This window comes from Bufo bufo, chromosome 1, assembly GCF_905171765.1.
Source record: "Bufo bufo chromosome 1, aBufBuf1.1, whole genome shotgun sequence".
NCBI classification, from domain to species: Eukaryota; Metazoa; Chordata; class Amphibia; order Anura; family Bufonidae; genus Bufo; species Bufo bufo.
The window spans coordinates 423,412,821-423,435,872 of NC_053389.1; the positions used below are offsets into that span (position 1 = coordinate 423,412,821).

The window sequence follows — 23,052 nt, forward strand, 5'->3', positions numbered from 1 at the left end:
TAGCTAAGAGATGTAATAAGAAAAAAGTTTAGTCATGGTTGTACCTAAGATTTTAAAGCTATTTCCTCAAACAGGCCTGTTATGCAAGTCCAAAAGTCACAATGGGGTAAGTCAACCATGTACATCATACTCCTGGTTGTACAGCCCCTAAAAGAAAATGGTGATAACTAAATGTTGCATAATTCTTCCATTTACACTATGTCGGCGACTCAGGACAGCTATTTTTAAGGCTCCATTCACATGTCCGTAGTGTGTTTTGTGGATCCGCAAAACACGGACACCGGCAATGTGCGTTCCGCATTTTGCGGACCGCACATTGCCGGCACTAATAGAATATGCCTGTTCTTGTCCGCAATTGCGGACAAGAATAGAACATGTTCTATTTTTTACGTGCGGCCCCATAGAAATGAATGGGTCCGCAATTCCGTTCCGCAGAATGCGGAACGTAATTGCTGACGTGTGAATGGGGCCTAAGTCAGTGGATGGCTATGTTAACATTACCGTAAAGGGGTTTTCCGGTAGTAAAATATTTATAACCTATCCTCAGGATAGATCATCAATATCAGATTGGCTGGGGTCCGACTCCCAACACCTCTACCGATCAGTTTTTTGAAGAGGCCAGTGCACTAAGCACTGTGGCCTCTTCCTAGGCTAACAACCAAAGATTAAATTACCACGGCACTCCAACGATTCAATATCCTCTGAAATTTATTGACACCGAATGCAGCAACGTTTTGACCACACTGGTCTTTATCAAGCTCACTGATAAAGACCAGTGTGGTCGAAACGTTGCTGCATTCGGTGTCACCAAATTTCAGAGGATATTGAATCATTGGAGTGCCGCGGTAATTTCATCTTTGGTTGTTATGTGAGGAGACCCAGAGGCCGGGACTCGACACTGCGGGCACCGCCACAGATTGGACTATCTGAGATTGCTCAGTGAGTAGTGCTGTCTTGCTATTTAACTACAACTCTTCCTAGGCTAGTGACTTCATGTTCATTGGTCACATGGTCTATGTGCACCTCAGTCCCATTCAAGTGAGTGTGCCTGAGCTGCAATACCAAGCACAGCCACTATAAAAATAAATATGGCCCTTTCAGGTCGTGTTGAACACCCCACGATCATCCTAAGGATAGATTATCAGTATTGTAATCCCAGTTAACCATTTTAACAGTTAAAGGAGTTGTCTGGTTTTAAAATGCTGTTAACAAAATTAGTTTATAAAGGGGTATCACCCATTGAAGACACTTTAACTAGAGGAGGGAGCAACTACAAAGAGTTTCTCTTGGTCTGGAAGATCCAGCATGTTCAGACATTACATGGACAGCTCATTTATTCCTACTGTGTAATGCTTTATGTTTCCTTCTAGTGGCTCTGCAGGGAAATAGTTTCTGCTGGATTTCTCCATAGTTTACAGCTAATCTGTGGGGGTTCCATTACTCTACACATCTTGTCATCAGACTGCCTTCATGTGACCCTTCTGACATGGACTGTTCAAAGTAGACAACCCCTTTAAGGGCCTTTTACATGGGCCGATATTCAGGAATGAAACATTACATAATCAGCCAAAAAATGAATAAACTTTAGTTTTTCCACTGATCAGGTCTCCTATGCAGGTATAAATTCTCTTTCGTTAGCAGCACATCTCACCATGTAAATAGGGGAAGTGCTGCTAACAGTAATGTACACGAACAGCTGCACGAGTGATCATTTATGCAGTCGTTTGTGCAATTTATCTACCTGTGTAAAAGGTCCTTAAATGAGTTGCAATCATACCTGAAACCGGCTAATACCTTCTGCAGCCTATCCAACCATGGATCAGTGTAAAACCACATACATATTGTGTAGTACTTCCTTAAAATGTGTAATTCAGAAGTACTGAGTTTGCCAATTTCTCGTTTTTAAAAATAACATTAAGAAACCGCTTTTAGCTTTGAGACATTAGATATCTCATAGGAGTACAGGAGACTAGACCAACCCCAGACACCTAATTAAAACTGTAGAACGTGTTTCATGGGGGGAGATGTCTTAGAAGAGACAACGGGAAACAAAGCATCAATTATAGAGCCTACGACTGGACTTTGTTGTAACTGTTCACAGTTTGTGTAGATATCAAGAACAAGCCATCGTGTCACTACTGTGAAGTCATCTATGGATATATTTAGTAACAATGGCTCTCATGCTGAGACAAGCTTTTCTAGTCCTACCATCACTGTTAGAATTATAGCTCATGAATACACATTACAACTCATATAGATGGTGTACACATAAACAGAATAGTGTGGAAACCATGGACATAGACTGATTGCCCAATAATTCATTGCCAAGATATCTATATGATGCAGGCCAAAATCCTTACATGTCCCTTTTAAGGTGTTTTGAGGGAATAGACGGATGTCTCTGATCAAGGTTCGTTGACTCCATTCTTCTGTACCGATGGCCTTTGCTTTGGAGAACTTTAGTCATCAGTTGAAACCAATAAGCACCCCTGAAGCTTGATACATGGTACAACTGAGCCAAATGACATTACAAGCATATCAAGCATTTTAGTCAAGTCCTAGTGAACAGGATAACAATATGCAATACTAAGCAAGTATGTTGCCTATACAGTATTTAGTACTAGAACAACTAATATACAGTATAATACTAACCAAGTGTACTACCTATATTAGAATAAACAACAAAAATATCATGCTAACTCTATGGTTGTTTTCTGTTTGACTTTGGAGACTAAGGTTGTGTTGCACACTCCCTTTGCGTACAGTAGACACTGCTATTAAAATACATGCAAAAATAATTTTGTGATATAGATACTTGTCATGAGATGATATTAGTGGAATCCATGAGATTACACCATCAGTCTGGAAGGCATCCAGACTCCTTGGATACCAGAGAATTCTGCTTTTAGCATATTCAAGGACCCAGCAGTCTAATCAAGGCACCAATAATTTGCATTGTGCTTTCTTTAGAATGGTGTGTCTATGAAACAGCTCCGAAAAAGTTGTCCTAGGGGGACAACATTTTTGTAAAATGGGTCAGGAGGGGTTCAGAATAAAAAAAATTGCATTACTTGCCAATCCCCATCTACTGCATTCCATATCCTGGTCCCAGGCTGAATTAGCATTTCCACCCATTTCCTGTGTGTCAAGACAGGACCAAAAAGTGGAGAGCAACAGGGACTGGAGCAGAAGTAGAATGGCAGTAGCAGGCAATCAGTAAGGTAATAGTTATCTTTATTTTGATGCCATACTGGTCCTTTTAAGAGAATGTTTCTTCCCTCAGACAACCCTTTTAATGATTTTGTGATATCTGGGCTATCGGGCACACCCTAGAGTGGGTATGTACAGAAAACATCAGCAATGTAAGAATAAGGCTACTTTCACACTAGCGTTCGGAGCGGGTCCGTCTGATGTTTCATCAGACGGATCCGCTCCTATAATGCAGATGTTTGCATCCGTTCAGAACAGATCCGTCTGCATTATAACTTAGAAAAATTTCTAAGTGTGAAAGTAGCCTGAGCGGATCCGTCCAGACTTTACATTGAAAGTCAATGGGGGACGGATCCGTTTGAAAATTGAGCCATATAGTGTCATCTTCAAACGGATCCGTCCCCATTGACTTACATTGTAAGTCTGGACGGATCCGCTTGCCTCCGCACTGCCAGGCGGACACCCGAACGCTGCAAGCAGCGTTCGGGTGTCCGCTTGCTGAGCGGAGCGGAGGCTGAACGCTGCCAGACTGATGCATTCTGAGCGGATCCGCGTCCACTCAGAATGCATTAGGGCCAGACGGATGCGTTCGGGGCCGCTTGTGAGCCCCTTCAAACGGAGCTCACAAGCGGAGCCCCGAACGCTAGTGTGAAAGTAGCCTAAGGAGACTCACCTTGAAAGCTTGTGCTTCCTCAGACACTATTGTAGGCATCTGAAAGATAATCCACAGGTGAAAATGGCGCTACTTTCTATAAATCCTGGCAGACAGGAGCCCACCTCACAGAGGAACTTTATAGGTGCAATGAAGCAGTGGAGGTTCAACGATAGGTCAGAACTCCTGTCTGCCAGGATTTATAGAAAGTAGCGCCATTTTCCCCTGTGGATTATTATTTAGCTTTCAAAGGACCAACTGTCAATCTAGGCATTAAAAGAAGACTGGATTCCTGTATTTTCTTTAAAACAACATATTAGGGCTACTGGTGTTTCTTCGTCAGGTTACAAAAGAATGTGATAATGGTAATGTTAACATACAGCTTAAATCCAAGAAAAAAAGGTGCAATTCATGGTATTCCACTAAGGGAAGAATGCCCCCTGGATGTGTTATACTCAACATTACACAACAACATAAACTGAATATTTCTATCAAATGAGCTTTTTATATTATACAAATACATTAGCGCTGCATGCTCCTGCTGTTGAATTGAATAACAATACTAGTAAGCGCTACATTGCCATATCGACTTTATCAGACGCAAACTTATAAGCCTCTGCGGAGCTTGTTGCTAGACGATTGTACACTAAGTTGGTATTAGCCAATTAGAGGCTGGTATTGCTGATCACATATCTGTCTGAGCTCAGTAGTGTTGATAGGGGGAACCAATCAGATTCATTGTGTCCTGGTCATGTAATCGCTAAGTTGGACTGTGATTGACAAAGATAATCTCCTTGCTATCTGTCTTCAATCTCCCAGTCTTGTTTGGATCGCTAGTTGGCCCTTTGTTCCCCAAATGAATGTCTGTGTGTTGTAATCTATCATTTAACCTCCACTGCTTTACTGCACCTTTAATGGTTTTGGGCCTTCAATAGATATTGACAGTCAACAAAAGGCTGAACTCTCAGCACCAATCTCCTGATTTGGGGAAGGGCGGGTCCTCTTTTTAAATGGGTTGTCTCACTTCTTATGTAGAGAAAGTTAAAGGGGTTGTCTGGGTTCAGAGCTGAACCTGGACATACCCATAATTTCATCCAGGCAGCCCCCCTGATGTTAGCATCAGAGCATCTCATGCTCCGATGTGCTCCCTTGCCCTGCGCGATCTAGCTCTAGATCTTTTGTTTACAATACCACACTGCTGGGTAGTGTGTTCGGTGATGTCACCAGCTCTGATGGGCGTGCTTTAGCGCTGCCCTAGCCGTTTTACTGGCTAGGGCAGTGCTAAACCCTGCCCATCAGTGCCAGTGAAATCACTGGGCTTCCTGGCAGCCCCATGGCAAAGGAGAGCATCGAAGCATGAACTGTTCTGATGCTCAAGTCAGGGGGGCTGCCTGGGTGTAAATGGAGGTATGTCCGGGTTCAGCTCTGAACCCGGACAACCCCTTTAATACAAGGCACTTGCTAATGTATTATGATTGTCCATATTGCCTTCTTTGCTGGCTGGATTAATTTTTCCATCGCATTTCTCATATCTAGGGGTTACGGCCGCCACTACAATGCAGGTACAAGATGGCCGGTATGGGAGCTGTTGTACATGCATGCCTATGTGCGCTTCCACTGTCCCGGCCACCAGAGAGGCCGATGCTTTTTCCTATAGTGTGCAAGCATGATCACCACTGCTGGATTGGACTGGTGGCCATAACCCCTGGATATGAGCAGTGTAATGTGATGGAAAAATGAATCAAGCCAGCAAAGGAAGCAATATGGACAATCACAGTATGTAAGTTCCTTGTATTAACTTCCTCTACATGATAAATGTAATTTACTGAAGTGAGACAACCCATTTAAAAAGAGGACTCACCTCTTGCCAAAATCAGGAGATCGGTGCTGAGTGTTCAGGAGACAACCGCTGTAAGGATAATTAGGAAATGAAAGAAAATCTATTACAAGACAGATAATGTTAATGCTAGCACGCCAATTTGATGCCCCAAATAAAGAGTTAGTAGAGATGCAGCATTTATGCTAGTTTTGGAGACTTTGGGTGGCCATAAACATTAGATAGAAGTTGGTTGATGGTTGAACAGCAGTTAAACAGTCACCTGGTGACCATTAGTTTCACAGACACAGTTATGCATTTTATAGACCATATTGGCCTTTACAGTTGTTTAAACTGCCCATACAATGAAACCAGACGATGGATAAAAAAAACCTTTCTGGGAACGTTTTCCTCCACAAATGATATTTTTTTGAACAAAAGATCTTTCATCTCACTATCGGATGAAAAACACGGAAGATTTCTTTTTAGACCATGATTATCTGTCATTGGTTGGCTAAAACCATCATTCATTGTTGAATTTCACCTGACGAATAATTGTTTTGGTTGAAATTGACAGTTTTTATCAACTTTAGACCAATGAGTATGGGTACCTTTACACCTCTTGGGCGCTCAACACCATACCACATTGTTGTGGGACATCTTATAATTAGTAACCGATGCTTAACGCCCTCAGAGAAGTAACTCTGATGCTCTGTCAGATGCTGCAGACTAACGTTCTATTGAGAATGAGATTTTCTGTCTGTAGTTGAGTTGTCCAAAGCCAAATGACAGAAATCAGTGAACGTTTTCTCACATCGTCATAAAAATGGTTAAGCAACACATTTGTGCATTGTAATTGAGCCGTTCTGGTCCATCCCTGTTGCTCTCTTTCCTTCCCATCGGGGATATTTCTAATGCCTGTTTACATTAGTGGATTAAATGCTGTAATGAGCTTCTCTTGATCCTTTTACTCTGCGTCTGAGCACATGGTAGATTGCTGTGTAAATGAGCTGGCAAATCAAAGCATATTTCAGGTTAAGAGATCTAAAATCATCCGATTTCCCTTCATGTTTGGACGGCCTGGTAACAGTTTCATACGGTAAGCTTTGCTGCCGCCTCTATCCTCATTCATACCCGTATCCCTGTCTCCTCTGTCTGGTGCTCATCATCTTTCTCTGTGTCTCCGGGGAGTCTGGAGATGGTTTGTAAGGACAACTCAGAGTTCCTTAGCAACAAAAGGCTTGTAAGTATATCAGTGTGGCAAAATGCTATAAAAGAAAGAATAATCAAATCTCTGGAAATATAACCAGGTATTTCATAATTCTAATATTGTAACAGGTAATTTCATATGTTATAAGAGCATTTGTGTGGCTCACAATGCTTTTCTAATAGCCATTTAACAGAAAGAAGCAATATACTATTCCCTATTTTACTGCAGGTTATATCATCTCTCTTTGATTCATATAAATAGTTACGACTCCCTGGAATTAGGATTAAAGTGAACCTGTCGGTTGCCTTCTGCTGCCCTATTTAAGAGCAGGATATGGTAGAAGCTGAGCTCTACGATGTACAGGTTTACATGACTTGGATCAGGATTTTTTAAGAAAAAACTTTGTAAAACCTGACAGGACTCCTTGGAGAAACAGAGTCCTGCTTACCTGATTGATAGCTTTCCGTCACAGCTTGAATTCCGTTTTTCTGACGGAGGATAGAGCAGCAGAAATCACCTCTCTGGGTGTAGATATTGGATTTGGCAAGACCAAAAAGATTGTTCATGCCAGTAATTAACAACGTTTGTCTGACATGGTGGCACCTTTAAATGTTCTGGAGACTCAGTTTCATGTAGAACAGACAGATCTCCTGGCCAGCTAGGGCTCTATAGTTACTGCTAGGCAGACTGTTTTATTATTCTGCAGTTTTACAAAGACAGAGATGTAGCCAGAGGAAGCGGCATGCAAGCGGCCTCATTAGCACTTCTGCTTTTCATAAGGGCAGATTGGATTTTTATGGGGTGATCATTATATGTGCACTGTGAGTTTTATTAAGAGGACACTTTGGCTGTCATTTTGGTGGCACTGTGGCTGTCATCCTAGCTACTTCTACTATAATGCACTTTGGCTGGCATTGTACATGGCTCTATTACGGGTTACTGTAGCTGGTATTATATATACGTATGTAGCCATGTTGCTGTCGTCACTAAGGCACCATGGCAGTAGTTTCATTTTCTTATAATGCCTAAAAATTCTTAACTTGAATAGAAACACAGTAAGTTGTATCATTGTGTGTGTACTTTGTGTGGGCAAATCCTTTGTGTGATATAATAGCTAATGTCAGTACGATTGTTCTCCTAGGCTAAGATTAAAGGCTCTTTTACATGGACTGACAATCGGCCAAATGGTCATTCCTGTGAACATTGATTCCCAATCACTGCCCCATTTAATCATCCGCCAACAGACGAGCAAACGCTTAATTCTCTACTGATTGCACCTTCTTCTGTCCGCAACACATCCCTATGCCTCCAATAAATGCTAACTCAATAGGGACAAATAATCATATTACTTGGTTGTCTCCATACACTCTTTGTGTGCAATGATTACAAAATTTTAATGAGCGCCAATCGATAGGCTGTTTCTTCAGGTAGCACTTGTTATCCGAAATCTGCCCATATGACAAACCATTTATTATTGTCTGCAGGATGTGATGAGAGTATTTAAGGCTATTGAAGCTTATGTGGTGGTTTATGGCTGACGTGAAGCTAGGCATTGAGATAGCACACTTCACCCAATATAGTATCATATGTGGGACTGTTTAAATGGAATCTGTCACCAGGATCTTGGGCTGTTTTCTGAGGTAATACATGAGTAGTAGTGCAGTAGTCACTTTTTTTTTTTACTTTCCTACTGCCCCCTGTTCTCCCGCTGTCAGCACTCAGAGCTGTACTGAAATACATTGTCAGGACTGCTGTGCATGCACACATGAGTCCTCTTCATTATGTTAGAACAGCACAGCAGTCCTGACAATGTATTTCAATGCAGATTAGAGAGCTGACAGTGGGGGAACGAAGGTAGTAGGAAAATGAAAAATGGGAATCTGGACTCCTTATGTACAATACTACTTATGGATTACCTCAGATAACTGTCCAAGATCGATTCCCTTTAAAGCTAGTCATAAACATAAATTTTATTTACTTTAAGTGGATACAATATGCAATGTTCTTTGCATTGTTAAACAGAAACCAGTTTTCCCATAAACACATTGATCCTTTTTGTAACAATATGAACCATATTGAAGATATGAGAATTAATATTCTGTGGGGGGGGGGGATTTGTCATGAGGGTAATATTTGAAGTCAGTTTTCCTTGTGTCTGTGTTGGTGCATCAGATTTATCAAATGTTGCTTGTTCTTTGTTTAATTTGGTGCATCGTTAAACTTGACACTTTTGCCTAGAAATGCATCACATTCCCCTCAACCCCCGACTGGAGTAAATTTGCAACTTTTTTGTGTGACTTCAAAAAAGTTGCTGTCAGAAAATCTGGAGTGAAACTCATTGACATAGTTAACCATGCCCACTTTCCCACCCAAAACTGGAGTAGTGAGTGGTGTAGACATGCAAAAGGTTAACAAATTTTTGACTCAAATAAGTACAAAACATCACAAAATTTCTATTTTGTACATATGGATGTAGCAGGGTTAACACACAAACTCTTAACTCAAATTTCTTAACTCATCGCGTTATCTTGAAACAAAAGCCATTGAATAGCAATTGAAGGTGTTTGCTTAACGCATTTAGTTTAGATAACACGTCTCATAAAGCATGTGTGTTAACTCTACTACATCTGTACATAGATAGCTGTCAATTACGGATAGCTGTACAAGGGGGGAGATGTTATCTGTGTAAGTGTGTATACATAGATAGATGTCAGTCACTGAGGTATTATCAGTGATTGATAGCATTCTCTGTGTAAGTGTGTATACAGAGATAACTGTCAGTCACTGACAGTTGTACACAGGGGAGGTATTATCAGTGATTGAGAGCATTCTCTGTGTAAGTGTATATACATAGATAGCTGCCAGGCTCTGATAGCTGTTCACAGGGGAGATGTTATCAGTGATTGAGAGCATTCTCTGTGTAAGTGTATATACATAGAGAGCTGTCAGTCACTGATAGATGTACACAGGGGAGATGTTATCCGTGATTGATAGCATTCTCTGTGTAAGTGTGTATAGAGAGATAGGTGTCAGTCACTGATAGTTGTACACAGGGGAAGTATTATCAGTGATTGATAGCATTCCCTGTGTAAGTGTATATACATAGAGAGCTGTTAGTCACTGATAGATACACACAGGGGAGATGTTATCATTGATTAATAGCATTTTCTGTGTAAGTGTGTATGCATAGATAGGTGTCAGTCACTGATAGTTATACATAGGGGAGATGTTATCAGTGATTGATAGCATTCTATATGTAGGTGTGAACACAGAGATTGCTGTCAGTAACTGATAGCTGTACACGGAAGAGGTGTTATCAGTGATTGATAGCATTCTCTGTGTAAGTGTGTATACATAGATAGCTGACAGGCACTGATAGCTGTACACAGGGAAGGTGTTATCAGTGATTGATAACATTATCTGTGTAAGTGTGAATACATAGATAGTTGTCAGTCACTGATAGATGTACACAGGGAGGTGTTATCGGTGATTGATAGCATTCTCTGTGTAAGTGTGTATATAGAGATAGCTGTCAGTCACTGATAGTTGTAAATGGGGAGGTGTTATCAGTGATTGATAGCATTATCTGTGTAAGTGTGAATACATAGATAGTTGTCAGTCACTGATAGATGTACACAGGGGAGGTGTTATCAGTGATTGGTAGCATTCTCTGTGTAAGTGTGAATACATAGATAGCTGTCAGTCACTGATAGCTGTACACAGGGAAGGTGTTATCAGTGATTGATAGCATTCTCTGTGTAAGTGTATATACAGGTACATAGCTGTCAGTCACTGATAGTTATACATAGGGGAGATGTTATCAGTGATTGATAGCATTCTATATGTAGGTGTGAACACAGAGATAGCTGTCAGTAACTGATAGCTGTACACGGGAGAGGTGTTATCAGTGATTGATAGCATTCTCTGTGTAAGTGTGTATACATAGATAGCTGACAGGCACTGATAGCTGTACACAGGGAAGGTGTTATCAGTGATTGATAACATTATCTGTGTAAGTGTGAATACATAGATAGTTGTCAGTCACTGATAGATGTACACAGGGAGGTGTTATCAGTGATTGATAGCATTCTCTGTGTAAGTGTGTATATAGAGATAGCTGTCAGTCACTGATAGTTGTAAATGGGGAGGTGTTATCAGTGATTGATAGCATTATCTGTGTAAGTGTGAATACATAGATAGTTGTCAGTCACTGATAGATGTACACAGGGGAGGTGTTATCAGTGATTGGTAGCATTCTCTGTGTAAGTGTGAATACATAGATAGCTGTCAGTCACTGATAGCTGTACACAGGGAAGGTGTTATCAGTGATTGATAGCATTCTCTGTGTAAGTGTATATACATAGAGAGCTGTCAGTCAATGATAGCTGTACACAGGGGAGGTGTTATCAGTGATTGATAGCATTCTCTGTGCAAGTGTGTATACAGAGATAGTTGTCAGATACTGATAGTTGGACACGGGGGAGGTGTTATCAGTGATTGATAGCATTCTCTGTGTAAGTGTGTATACAGAGATAGCTGTCACTGATAGATGTACACCTCCTTAGACTGCTATTATATCAGTTAGCACATAAAATTTGTGCAGATCAGCAGAGATCATCATTTTTGTGACAAAAATTTGCATTGTAAATTTTTCATGGATCTAAATCAGCATAAATTTCCATTCCATCTGTAAAAGCAATTTATTCTTATAGGTTTCTGGTCTAGAGATGTGACGGTGAAGTGTATAACCGCATAATTTATGACACAGAACATTTTTCCATATTTCAAATTGCAAAATAACAACTGGCGTGTGGAACCAGTTCAGTGTAGTATCATTGGCACCAAACTGTTTGCACTAATTAGGAAACTGAAATAGTTATGGAGCCTAATATTTTGAATGTAATGCCAAATGTCAGATTTCTTTCTGAAGCCTTTCTGGAATTTAAGGGCAGGTGCGGGCAGGCTGTGAACAGAATAGTGTAGGGTGAAGGAAAAACCTGTGTAACTGCCATCGACTGTTATAGAAGCCCCTGAAGGTAGTAGCAGGTCAGAACAGCATATCTATGGCTGAAAAGCCAGGAGCGGCAGAGCAAGTCTGTGCAGTGTCTGAAAAGGTTATCTAGATGTAACTGATGTGAGGAGCATGAATAGGTGCTTTCACTGAGCATCTGCCTTCAGATCATCATTCTCAAATTAATACAATCAAGCCTCTTATTGAATTGCAGTTCTGCGCTCAGCATCTCCAAAGCCTGTACTGAGGAATGTTGCGATAAGAATGAAGAAATGTTAGAAGACCATTTCACCGTTCTGTTATATAATGCCCTGTACGCTCCAGAATAAAAAGGTGGCTACTTTAAGGGTACTGCCACACGTTTCCTTCTGCAGTTTTGGAAGCCAGAGAAAGTAGAAGGAGAGAAATTATAAAGGATAGATATGACTTCTCCTCTTTTTTTATTTGACTCCTGTTTTTGACTTCCAAATCTGCATCAGGAAACCTACCCTAAGGGCTCATGCACACAACCATATACACTCACCTAAAGAATTATTAGGAACACCATACTAATACGATGTTGGACCCTCTTTTGCCTTCAGAACTGCCTTAATTCTACGTGGCATTGATTCAACAAGGTGCTGATAGCATTCTTTAGAAATGTTGGCCCATATTGATAGGATAGCATCTTGCAGTTGATGGAGATTTGAGGGATGCACATCCAGGACACGAAGCTCCCGTTCCACCACATCCCAAAGATGCTCTATTGGGTTGAGATCTGGTGACTGTGGGGGCCATTTTAGTACAGTGAACTCATTGTCATGTTCAAGAAACCAATTTGAAATGATTCGAGCTTTGTGACATGGTGCATTATCCTGCTGCAAGTAGCTATCAGAGGATGGATACATGTTCTCTATCTGTTTACGCCAAATTCGGACTCTACCATTTGAATGTCTCAACAGAAATCGAGACTCATCAGACCAGGCAACATTTTTCCAGTCTTCAACAGTCCAATTTTGGTGAGCTCGTGCAAATTGTAGCCTCTTTTTCCTATTTGTAGTGGAGATGAGTGGTACCCGGTGGGGTCTTCTGCTGTTGTAGCCCATCCGCCTCAAGGTTGTGCGTGTTGTGGCTTCACAAATGCTTTGCTGCATACCTCGGTTGTAACGAGTGGTTATTTCAGTCAATGTTGCTCTTCTATCAGCTTGAATCAGTCGGCCCATTCTCCTCTGACCTCTAGCATCCACAAGGCATTTTTGCCCACAGGACTGCCATATACTGGATGTTTTTCCCTTTTCACACCATTCTTTGTAAACCCTAGAAATGGTTGTGCGTGAAAATCCCAGTAACTGAGCAGATTGTGAAATACTCAGACCGGCCCGTCTGGCACCAACAACCATGCCACGCTCAAAATTGCTTAAATCACCTTTCTTTCCCATTCTGACATTCAGTTTGGAGTTCAGGAGATTGTCTTGACCAGGATCACACCTCTAAATGCATTGAAGCAACTGCCATGTGATTGGTTGACTAGATAATTGCATTAATGAGAAATAGAACAGGTGTTCCTAATAATTCTTTAGGTGAGTGTATATAGTGCGGTCCACAAAACATGGATCTGCAAAACATACGGATGATGTCCGTGTGCATTCCGTATTTTGGAGAACGGAACAGCTGGCCCCTAATAGAACAGTCCTAACCTTGCTCGTAATGCGGACAATTATAGGGCATGTTCTATTTTTTTGCGGAACTGACATATACGGAAATGGAATGCACATGGAGTAACTTTCTTTCTTTTGCGGACACGTTGAAATGAATGGTTCCGCATACGGTCCGAAAAAAAACGGAACGGACACGGAAAGAAAATACATTCGTGTGCATGATCCCTAAATGGTCTGTCAAGAATTAAGAAAAATAATCAGCTTTTTCCAAGATCAGCACCGTATCTGTCCTTGAGATATAGTTTAGGCCTATTCACTAGATCAAGGATCAGCTGCAATACCAGACAACTTTTTCTAAACCAAAAAAAAAAGCAGACCCTTTTTTGTTCTGGAAAGCCTCCCTAAGGCTACTTTCACACTAGCGTTTTTGCTGGATCCGGCAGGGTCTATCAAAAACGCTTTTGTTACTAATAATACAACCATCTACATCCGTTATGAACGGATCCCGTTGTATTATCTTTAACATACCCAAGACAGATCTGTCATGAACCCCATTGAAAGTCAATGGGGAACAGATGCGTTTTTATTGTGTGCATGCTGCGGTTTGCTCTCCGGTATGAGAACGCAACCAAATGGAACGGAATGCATTTTGGAGCACTCTGTTCAGTTCAGTTACGTTTTGTCTCCATTGACAATGAATGGGACAAAACGTAAGCGTTTTTTTCCGGTATTGAGGCCCTAAGACGGATCTCAATACCGGAAAATATTAACGCTAGTGTGAAAGTAGCCTTAAAATGAGTCCTGCAGTTGTTTTATACCAATACTTCTACCAAGGTAATGAATGCCAAGTTTAGATTTTGGTCCAGGAGTACTACTTTTGGGTAAGTTAGATTGTGATCTTGGACCACTAAAAAATAATTCCCAAAATTGATTTTAGGGTAGAGTTACTTGAACCTGTTACTCTAGTCTAGACCTTACATACGGAGATCAGTGTAATATCATAATAATAGTTATAACTGTGAGTATTATTAAACCCACTATAAATAGTCCCCCCCCCCCCCAAAAAAAAAAAAAAGGGGAGGTAAATATAAAGCATTTCCTGATTCTTTGAATCACATCTTCACTCTTAGCCAGTCCACAGTACTGAAAAACATCAGGTAATTTATCCTGAAATCCCTTTTTCTTAAAAGGAATCATGTAGACCCCTTATTCATGCCCCAATTTGCAGGAACTGTCCCTAACTTTAAGAAACAGTCCCAGCAAATTTGGGATGCCCCAGGCTGAAAATGGGTAGGGCTTAATTAAGCCCCACCAATATGCTGCATTCTGGGGGGGGGCTTACATGCCCCGAATTTACCAATGACAGTGTTGGTAAGTGTGCATTATTACATCTTCTCTCTCCTGTTTGCAGGACTTCTCCCGTTCTGCAGTCATTCTGTGGAACTCACTGTTACAAACCATTAGACTTGCTCCTAAAATTCCTAGTTTTAAAGGGAATCTGTCAACTCCAGCAAGCCCCATTGTGTACAATAATACATGTGTAGAACACCTGCCACTGACTCCAGATTAGTTATTTGTATGTCGATACTCATGCCCATTCCCCCGCTATGCCTCAATAAACCAGCCGTGCCATGCATAGAGAACACTTCTCCTGGAGTCCTCTCGATTATGTGCGCATGCACTGAAGTCCTTTCAATGCATTCCATGGCTGACTTGCTGTCACATATTGGGAGAATGTGTGAGTATCGACTAATCTGGAGTCAGCAGCAAGTGTTCTGTACTTTTGTATTATTGGACCTACTAGGGCCTGCCGGGGGTGTCAGACTCCATTTAAGCATGCCTTGAAAACTTATTTTTATCTTCTTCATCACATAGCCATAGTCCATGGTCCATGTACAACCTGACCTGTTAAATGATGTCTCAATTCCATCCTGTCTGCAGCTAGCTATTTTCGTCAAATTACTCTGCACTTGTATCTCCATTGATTCAGATTAGGGATGAGCAAATCGACTTCAGATGAAATATCTTAGAACTAGCAGGAGCTCCGTACAGTATTAGAATGTATTGGCTCCGATGAGCCGAAGTTATTGCTTCGTGAGATTTTGCGCAATAACTTCATAAGTACAAATTTATTTACAAAGTTATTGCGCAAAGTCTCGTGAGACTCCGCGAAGCAATAACTTTGGCTCATCAGAACCAATACATTCTAATACTGTAGGGAGCTCCTGCTCCGTACAGTATTAGAACAAAGTTTTATGCGAATCGACTTCGGATGTTTTATCCGAAGTCGATTCGCTCACCCCTAATTCAGATAATGAGTGGTTGACCGGTTATCGCAGCTAATACATGGTACTGGTCCCCTGGACAAAATTAAAGGGGCTTTCCAGGACTTTGATATTGATGACCTATCCTTAGGATAGGTCATCAGTATCAGATAGGTGAGGCTTTAACACATGGCACTACCACCGGAAGCAGATAGCTCCATACACTGTGTAGCGACTGTGCTGGATTACTGCAACTCAGACCCATGTCAACTGTCTGAAGGCTAGGTCATCAGTATTGATGGCTTGGAAATCACAATTAATATCCTGTGCTGTCATGTACACCTTTATTCCATTTAGATTGTAAGCTCCATGGACAGGGGCCTGTTTTCTCCTTTGTCTCCAATGTTTATTCATCTGTTTTCATTATTTGTTAGTAAAGTACTGCTGAATATGTTGGCTGCTAGTATTATTATTACTATGTTAGACAGAGATTATGTGACTTGTTTGCAGTCCCTGAATGGCACTTTGGAGGGGGGGGGGGGGGGGTGCTGTCTTGTGAATGTACTGTAATTACTTTTACTAGTTTAACTCTATTATGGGTATCACACTAATGTTCTAAATTAAAGAGTAGAAAAGAGCGAATGTTCCTCCCAGATCATGCTCCAATAGTTTGGCTAATGTTTTTTTTTTTTAATTAATGGAAGTCTTATTTCTGCTTTGTTGCAGTGGTCAGTTTCACAAACTATGTAGAATGCTACATACAGTGCCTCGAAAAAGTGTTCATACCCCTTGAACTTTTCCTAATTTTTTTCACCCACAAACTTAAAGAGGACTTTTCACCGTTGCCCGGCTGTGCCCCTCTTCTTTGCCCTGTATACGAATAGCATCAGTACAGGGAGGAGGAGACACCAGCGCATCTCAGTGGGCTTCTCCTTCTCCCTAGTGGTGGTGCGGTCCAATCGCAGCGGACCACGTCACAGCCAGAGAGAAGGTGAGCTGTTTTTTACTCCCTGGCTGTGACGTGGTCCGCTGCAGTTGGACCGCACCACCACTAGGGAGAAGGAGACACCTACTGTACTGATACTATCTATTAGGGTCCATTCACACGTCCGCAGTGTATTGCGGATCCGCAAATTGCAGATCCGCAATACACCTGGCCGGCACCCCCATAGAACTGCCTATTTTTGGGCATGTTCTATTTTTCCCCCGGAGCCGCAGACCGGAAGTTCGGGGCCGCGCTCCGGAAATGCGGATGCGGACAGCACACTGTGTGCTGTCCGCACCAATTCCGGATAATTGCGGAACGGGTGCGGACACATTCTACAGACGTCTGAATGGAGCCTTAGTATACAGGGCACGGAAACAGAATGGGGGCACAGCAGGGCAGCTGAGGGGTATTTGTTAAAAAAGAAATGTTATAGCAGCATTAGCGGAGTGCACGCCGCTTGTAATGGTACTTAGTTTAGCAAAACAAAAAAAGGTGAAAGGTCCTCTTTAAATGAAATTTATTTGGATTTTCTGTGGTAGACCAACACAAAGCAGCAAGTTTGTGTGAGGTGAAAAGAAAATGATACATGGTTTTCAAAAATTTTACTAAATAGAAATCTGGAAGGTGTGGTGTGCATTTGTATTCAGCCCCTACTTTGTAGAACCACCTTTCGCTTCAATTATAGCTGCAAGCCTTTTGGAGTATGTCTCTACCAGCTTTGCACATCTAGAGGCTGAAATGTTCTCATTCTTTGAAAAATAGCTCAAGCTCAGTCAGATTGGATGGAAGAGCGTCTGTGAACAGCAATTTTCAAGTCTTGCCACAGATTCTCAATAGTATTTAGGTCTGGACTTTGACTGGGCCATTCTAACACATGAATATGCTAACTATTCCATTGTAGCTCTGGCTGTATGTTTAGGGTCGTTGTTCTTCTGAAAGATGAACCTTCACCCCAGTCTTAAGTCTTTTGCAGCCTCTGCCAGGTTTTCCTCGAGGGTTGCCCTGTATTTAGCTCCATACATCTTCCAATAAACTCTGACCAGCTTTCCTGTCCCTGCTGAAGAAAAGCATCACCACAACATGATGCTGCCATCACCATGTTTCAGGGTGGGGATCCTGTGCAGTGTTAGCGTACTTTCACACTAGTGATTTTGCTGGATCCGGCAGGGTCCAGCAAAAACGCTTTGTTACTGATAATACAACCATCCGGATCCGGTTGTATTATCTTTAACATATCTTTAATATTGCCAAGACGGATCCGTCATTAACTCCATTGAAAGTCAATGGGGGACGGTTCAGTTTTCTATTGTGGCAAATTGTGGCAGAGAAAACGGAACAGAATGCATTTTGGAGCACTCCGTTCTGTTCAGTTTTGTCCCCATTGACAATGAATGGGGACAAAACTGAAGCGTTTTTTTCCGGTATTGGGCCCTTATTACGGAACTCAATACCGGAAAACTTAAACGCTAGTGTGAAAGTACCAGTAGTTTTTCACCATACATGGCGATGCGTGCTAGTGTGAAAGTACCCTTAGTTTTTCACCATACATGGCGATTTGCATTTAGGCCAAAAAGTTCTGCTTTGGTCTCATCTGACCCAAGCACCTTCTTCCACATGTTTATTGTTTCCCCTACATGACTTGTGGCAAACTACAAACGGGATTTCTTATGGCTTACCAAAATGGTACTTTCAAAAATGGCTTTCTTCTTGCACTCTTCCACTTAGGCCAGATTTGTGGCATACACGACTAATAGTTGTCCTGTGGACAGATTCTCCCACCTGGACTATGGATCTCTGCAGTTCCTCCAGAGTGACCATGGGCCTTTTGGCTGCTTCTCTAGTTAGTGCTCTCCTTGTCTTGGCTGTCAGTTTAGGTGGACGGCCATGTATTGGTAGGTTTGCAGATGTGCCATACTCCTTCCATTTTTGGATGATGGATCGAACAATGCACACCACAGTTTTCAGAGTTTTATTCATTAAAAATTTTGGACACCATGTATCATTTTCTTTTCACTTCACACATACTTGCTATTTTGTGTAGATCTAAGACAGTACTGATGTGACACAGTAAAACTACTGGGATCCATATTAATAAATAATCACAGGTAACATCACTGATTCTCCATCTTGTCCAGATCTTCATGACTTTGTCCAGCTATGTCTCACCTCTGCAGAGTTTGCCACTCAGACACCTTTGGTTTCTCAGTTTTTCAGTAGATCCTCATCTTCTACTAAGACAGGCTCCTCATAATGCCACACACTGTGCCCCTGAATGTACTAGTGACACACACTATGCCTTCTGGTAATGTCGCAAGCTGTGTCCACCAAAAATAATAGCGCTAAACACTGTGTCACACTAAGCTCACTTGTATGAGAAATGAATAATAATAACATACTCCATGCCCCCAGAAATGAAAGGGGCCATCTAAGGCCTCATGCACACGACCGTTGTTTTTGTCCGCATCCGAGCTGCAGTTTTTGCGGCTCGGATGCGGACCCATTCACTTCAATGGGGCCGCAAAAGATGCGGACAGCACTCTGTGTGCTGTCCGCATCCGTTGCTCCGTTCCGTAGCCCCGCAAAAAAAATATAACATGTCCTATTCTTGTCCATTTTGCAGACAAGAATAGGCATTTCTACAATGGACTGCCCGTTCCGTTCCGCAAATTGCGGAAGGCACACGGCCAGCTTCCGTTTTTTGCTGATCCACGGTTTGCGGACCGCAAAAAACTGAGCGGTCGTGTGCATGAGGCCTAAGACTGAAGAAAAATTAAAAAACTACTCAGCTTGTCAGAGCATCCTGGTCACTGCCAGTCTGGAAGTGTGACATGTGCATCAACAGCACATGACTGCTGGCCCTTAAAGGGGTTCTCCAGGAATTATTTAAAATGGGCGCCAGCAACCTGTCCTAGAATGTGAGCAGGACAGTGGGCCATCACTTGCAGAGCTGCCTAAGGATGCAGGCGGCACAATGATGTGATCATGCCACCTTCATTTCAGAGGAATCGCTGAATGGTAAGGCAGGTTGCCGAGGACTTACTTGTGCCCACCAGAGCCTGACAACTCAATTTTATCTGCATCCTGTGGAAGCTGTTAAAATTGAATTCAGGGGAATCGGGTTGGGGTTCCTCTTTTCCCCAGTTCTCCAAACCGTCCGCTATTTTAACAAGTGTTTTGGGATAACTGAAGAGAACTGGCTGTGTTCCACCCCTGTATAATTATCGAATTTTGGCTGCTGCCCTGACTTCTAATTTACTAGTTTATACCCATTTTACATATTGAGTTGGAAACTTAGTATGTTTTTATTTTATTTATTATGTTATAAAAAAAAAATGGATCCTGGAAGTAAGAAATTGTCTTCATATGAAATGAAACCATGTGTGTCTGAGATAGGTCATTTAGATTGTAAGCCCCATTGGCAACTGGAGCTGATGTAAGTGGCATGGAAAGTGACAGCGCTGTGAAATATATTGGTATATAAATCAACAGGAATAAATTGGTCTCAGATGTCTGTTATTTCATTAATCAAATCAATACTGTAATGTACAAAGAAAAAAAGTGACAAAAATGGTATTTTAAAATGTATGTTAATAAGTCTTTTTTGTGTTTCCTTTCCAGCAATGCCCTACCCACATAGCTCTTACAGTTCTTCGGGGAGCTCTGGGCCTATCCAATGCTATCGATGTAGAGAGACATGTAAAGGAGAAGTAGTGAGAGTGCAGACCAACCACTTCCATATCCGTTGCTTCACCTGTCAAGGTACCGCTCAGCAATTTACGTGTGTCACTTCAAAAGAAGCTGAAGAAATTCATATATTACTTTTTCACTTTAAATAGTAATTGCCATGAACTAAGCTTATGTTCACAGTTGCATCAGAGGCTCCATTAGGATCCTCCACCATGGTTTCACTCACATTTAAAGGGGTATTCCCATCAGAGCCCTGCAAGGTGGTGGCTGGAGGACTCTGGTCCGGCCACCACCAAGCCGGCTTCCCATAGAAGTGAATGGCAGCGCACCGAGCATGACCACCCACCGCTACCATTCACTTCTATGGGCTCGACGGAAGTAGCCGAGCCAGCGCTTGGCTATTTTTGCCATCCCCATAGAAAATTAATGGACGGCGGCTGCGCATGCGCAGTGCGCCCTCCTTTACTTTCGGGGCTCCGTTCTCGATCTAGGTGCGGGTCCCAGCGGTGGGACCCGCACCTATAAGACAATGACATATCCTAGCGATATGCCCCCATTGTCTGTCATGAGACAATCCCTTTATTGATTAAATAGCACATCATGTAGTGCTTTTTTATCTAGAAAAGCCACCATGGAAACCACGACGAAACCTGATGAACACCTGATGGTGTTCAATGTGCGATGGATTCAGCACTATATTGCGGGTTACATTTTTTAAAAGAAACCGCAACACACGTGGATAGAGACTAAGAAATTCACACTCTCTTTGTTTGGAAACAAGGCTATACAGTAACATTTGGCCACGTGTGAGTGACATGTGTGCAGGATGTGTCCTATGTATGATTGACACATGCTGCACACATGCAAGTGCCGTTTCTACTCCACCCTCATCATTTTACTGAGATAACGGTAACAGTATGTCATCCACAGGTCCCCCATATCAGTATGTCTTCCACAGGTCCCCCATAACAGTGTGTCCCTCACAGGTACCCCATAACAGTGTCATCCACAGGTCCCTCATAACAGTGTGTCATCCACAGGTCCCCCATAACAGTGTGTCATCCACAGGTCCCCCATAACAGTATGTCATCCACAGGTCCCCCATAACAGTGTGTCATCCACAGGTCCCCCATAACAGTGTGTCATCCACAGGTCCCCCATAACAGTGTGTCATCCACAGGTCCCCCATAACAGTGTGTCCCTCACAGGTACCCCATACAGTGTCATCCACAGGTCCCCCATAACAGTGTCATCCACAGGTCCCCCATAACAATCTCGTCCACAGATCCACCATAACAGTGTCATCCACAGGTCCCCCATTGCAGTATGTCATCCACAGATCCACCATAACAGTGTCATCCACAGGTCCCCCATTACAGTGTGTCATCCACAGGTCCCCCATAACAGTGGCATTCACAGGTCCCCTATTACAGTGTGTCATCCACAGATCTCCATAACAGTGTCATCCACAAACCCCCTATTACAGTATGTCATCACAGGTCCCCTATTACAGTGTGTCATCCACAGATTCCCCATAACAGTGTCATCCACAGATCCCCCATTACAGTGTCGTCCACAGGTCCCGCATAACAGTATGTCATCCACAGGTCCACCATAACAGTGTGTCATCCACAGGTCCCCATTACAGTGTGTCATCCACAGGTCCCCCATTACAGTGTGTCATCCACAGGTCCCCCATAACAGTGTGTCATCCACAGGTCCCCCATAACAGTGTGTCCTCCACAGGTCCCCCATAACAGTGTCATCCACAGGTCCTCCATAACAGTGTCATCCACAGGTCCTCCATAACAGCCTCCTCCACAGATCCACCATAACAGTGTCATCCACAGGTCCCCCATTACAGTGTTTCATCCACAGATCCCCATAACAGTGTCATCCACAGGTCCCCCATTACAGTGTGTCATCCACAGGTCCCCTATTACAGTGTGTCATCCACAGGTCCCCCATTATAGTGTCATCCACAGGTCACCTATTACAGTGTGTCATCCTCAGATCCCCCATTACAGTGTCATCCACAGGTCCTCCATAACAGTATTTCATCCACAGGTCCCCCATAACAGTATGTCATCCACAGGTCCCCCATAACAGTGTGTCCCTCACAGGTACCCCATAACAGTGTCATCCACAGGTCCCCCATAACAGTGTGTCATCCACAGGTCCCCCATAACAGTGTGTGTCCCTCACAGGTACCCCATAACAGTGTCATCCACAGGTACCCCATAACAGTGTCATCCACAGGTCCCCCATAACAGTCTCATCCACAGATCCACCATAACAGTGTCATCCACACGTCCCCCATTACAGTATGTCATCCACAGATCCACCATAACAGTGTCATCCACAGGTCCCCCGATACAGTGTGTCATCCACAGGTCCCCCGATACAGTGTGTCATCCACAGGTCCCCCATTACAGTGTCATTCACAGGTCCCCTATTACAGTGTGTCATCCACAGATCCCCCATTACAGTGTGTCATCCACAGATCCCCCATTACAGTGTGTCATTCACAGGTCCCCCATAACAGTGTCACCCACAGGTCCCCTATTACAATGTCGT

The 23,052-nt window shown here is 42.6% G+C and overlaps 1 protein-coding gene across 4 annotated transcripts in view; it reads left to right on the top strand.

The window, feature by feature from the left end:
• ABLIM3 (actin binding LIM protein family member 3) overlaps positions 1–23,052 on the top strand; it is a 236,793-nt gene that overhangs the window by 127,754 nt on the left and 85,987 nt on the right. For all 4 annotated transcript variants that reach the window (XM_040406441.1, XM_040406436.1, XM_040406445.1 and 1 more), the window contains exon 2: positions 20,407–20,547. In XM_040406441.1, coding sequence (XP_040262375.1) covers positions 20,407–20,547 — 141 coding nt within the window. The remainder of the gene's footprint in view (positions 1–20,406; positions 20,548–23,052) is intronic.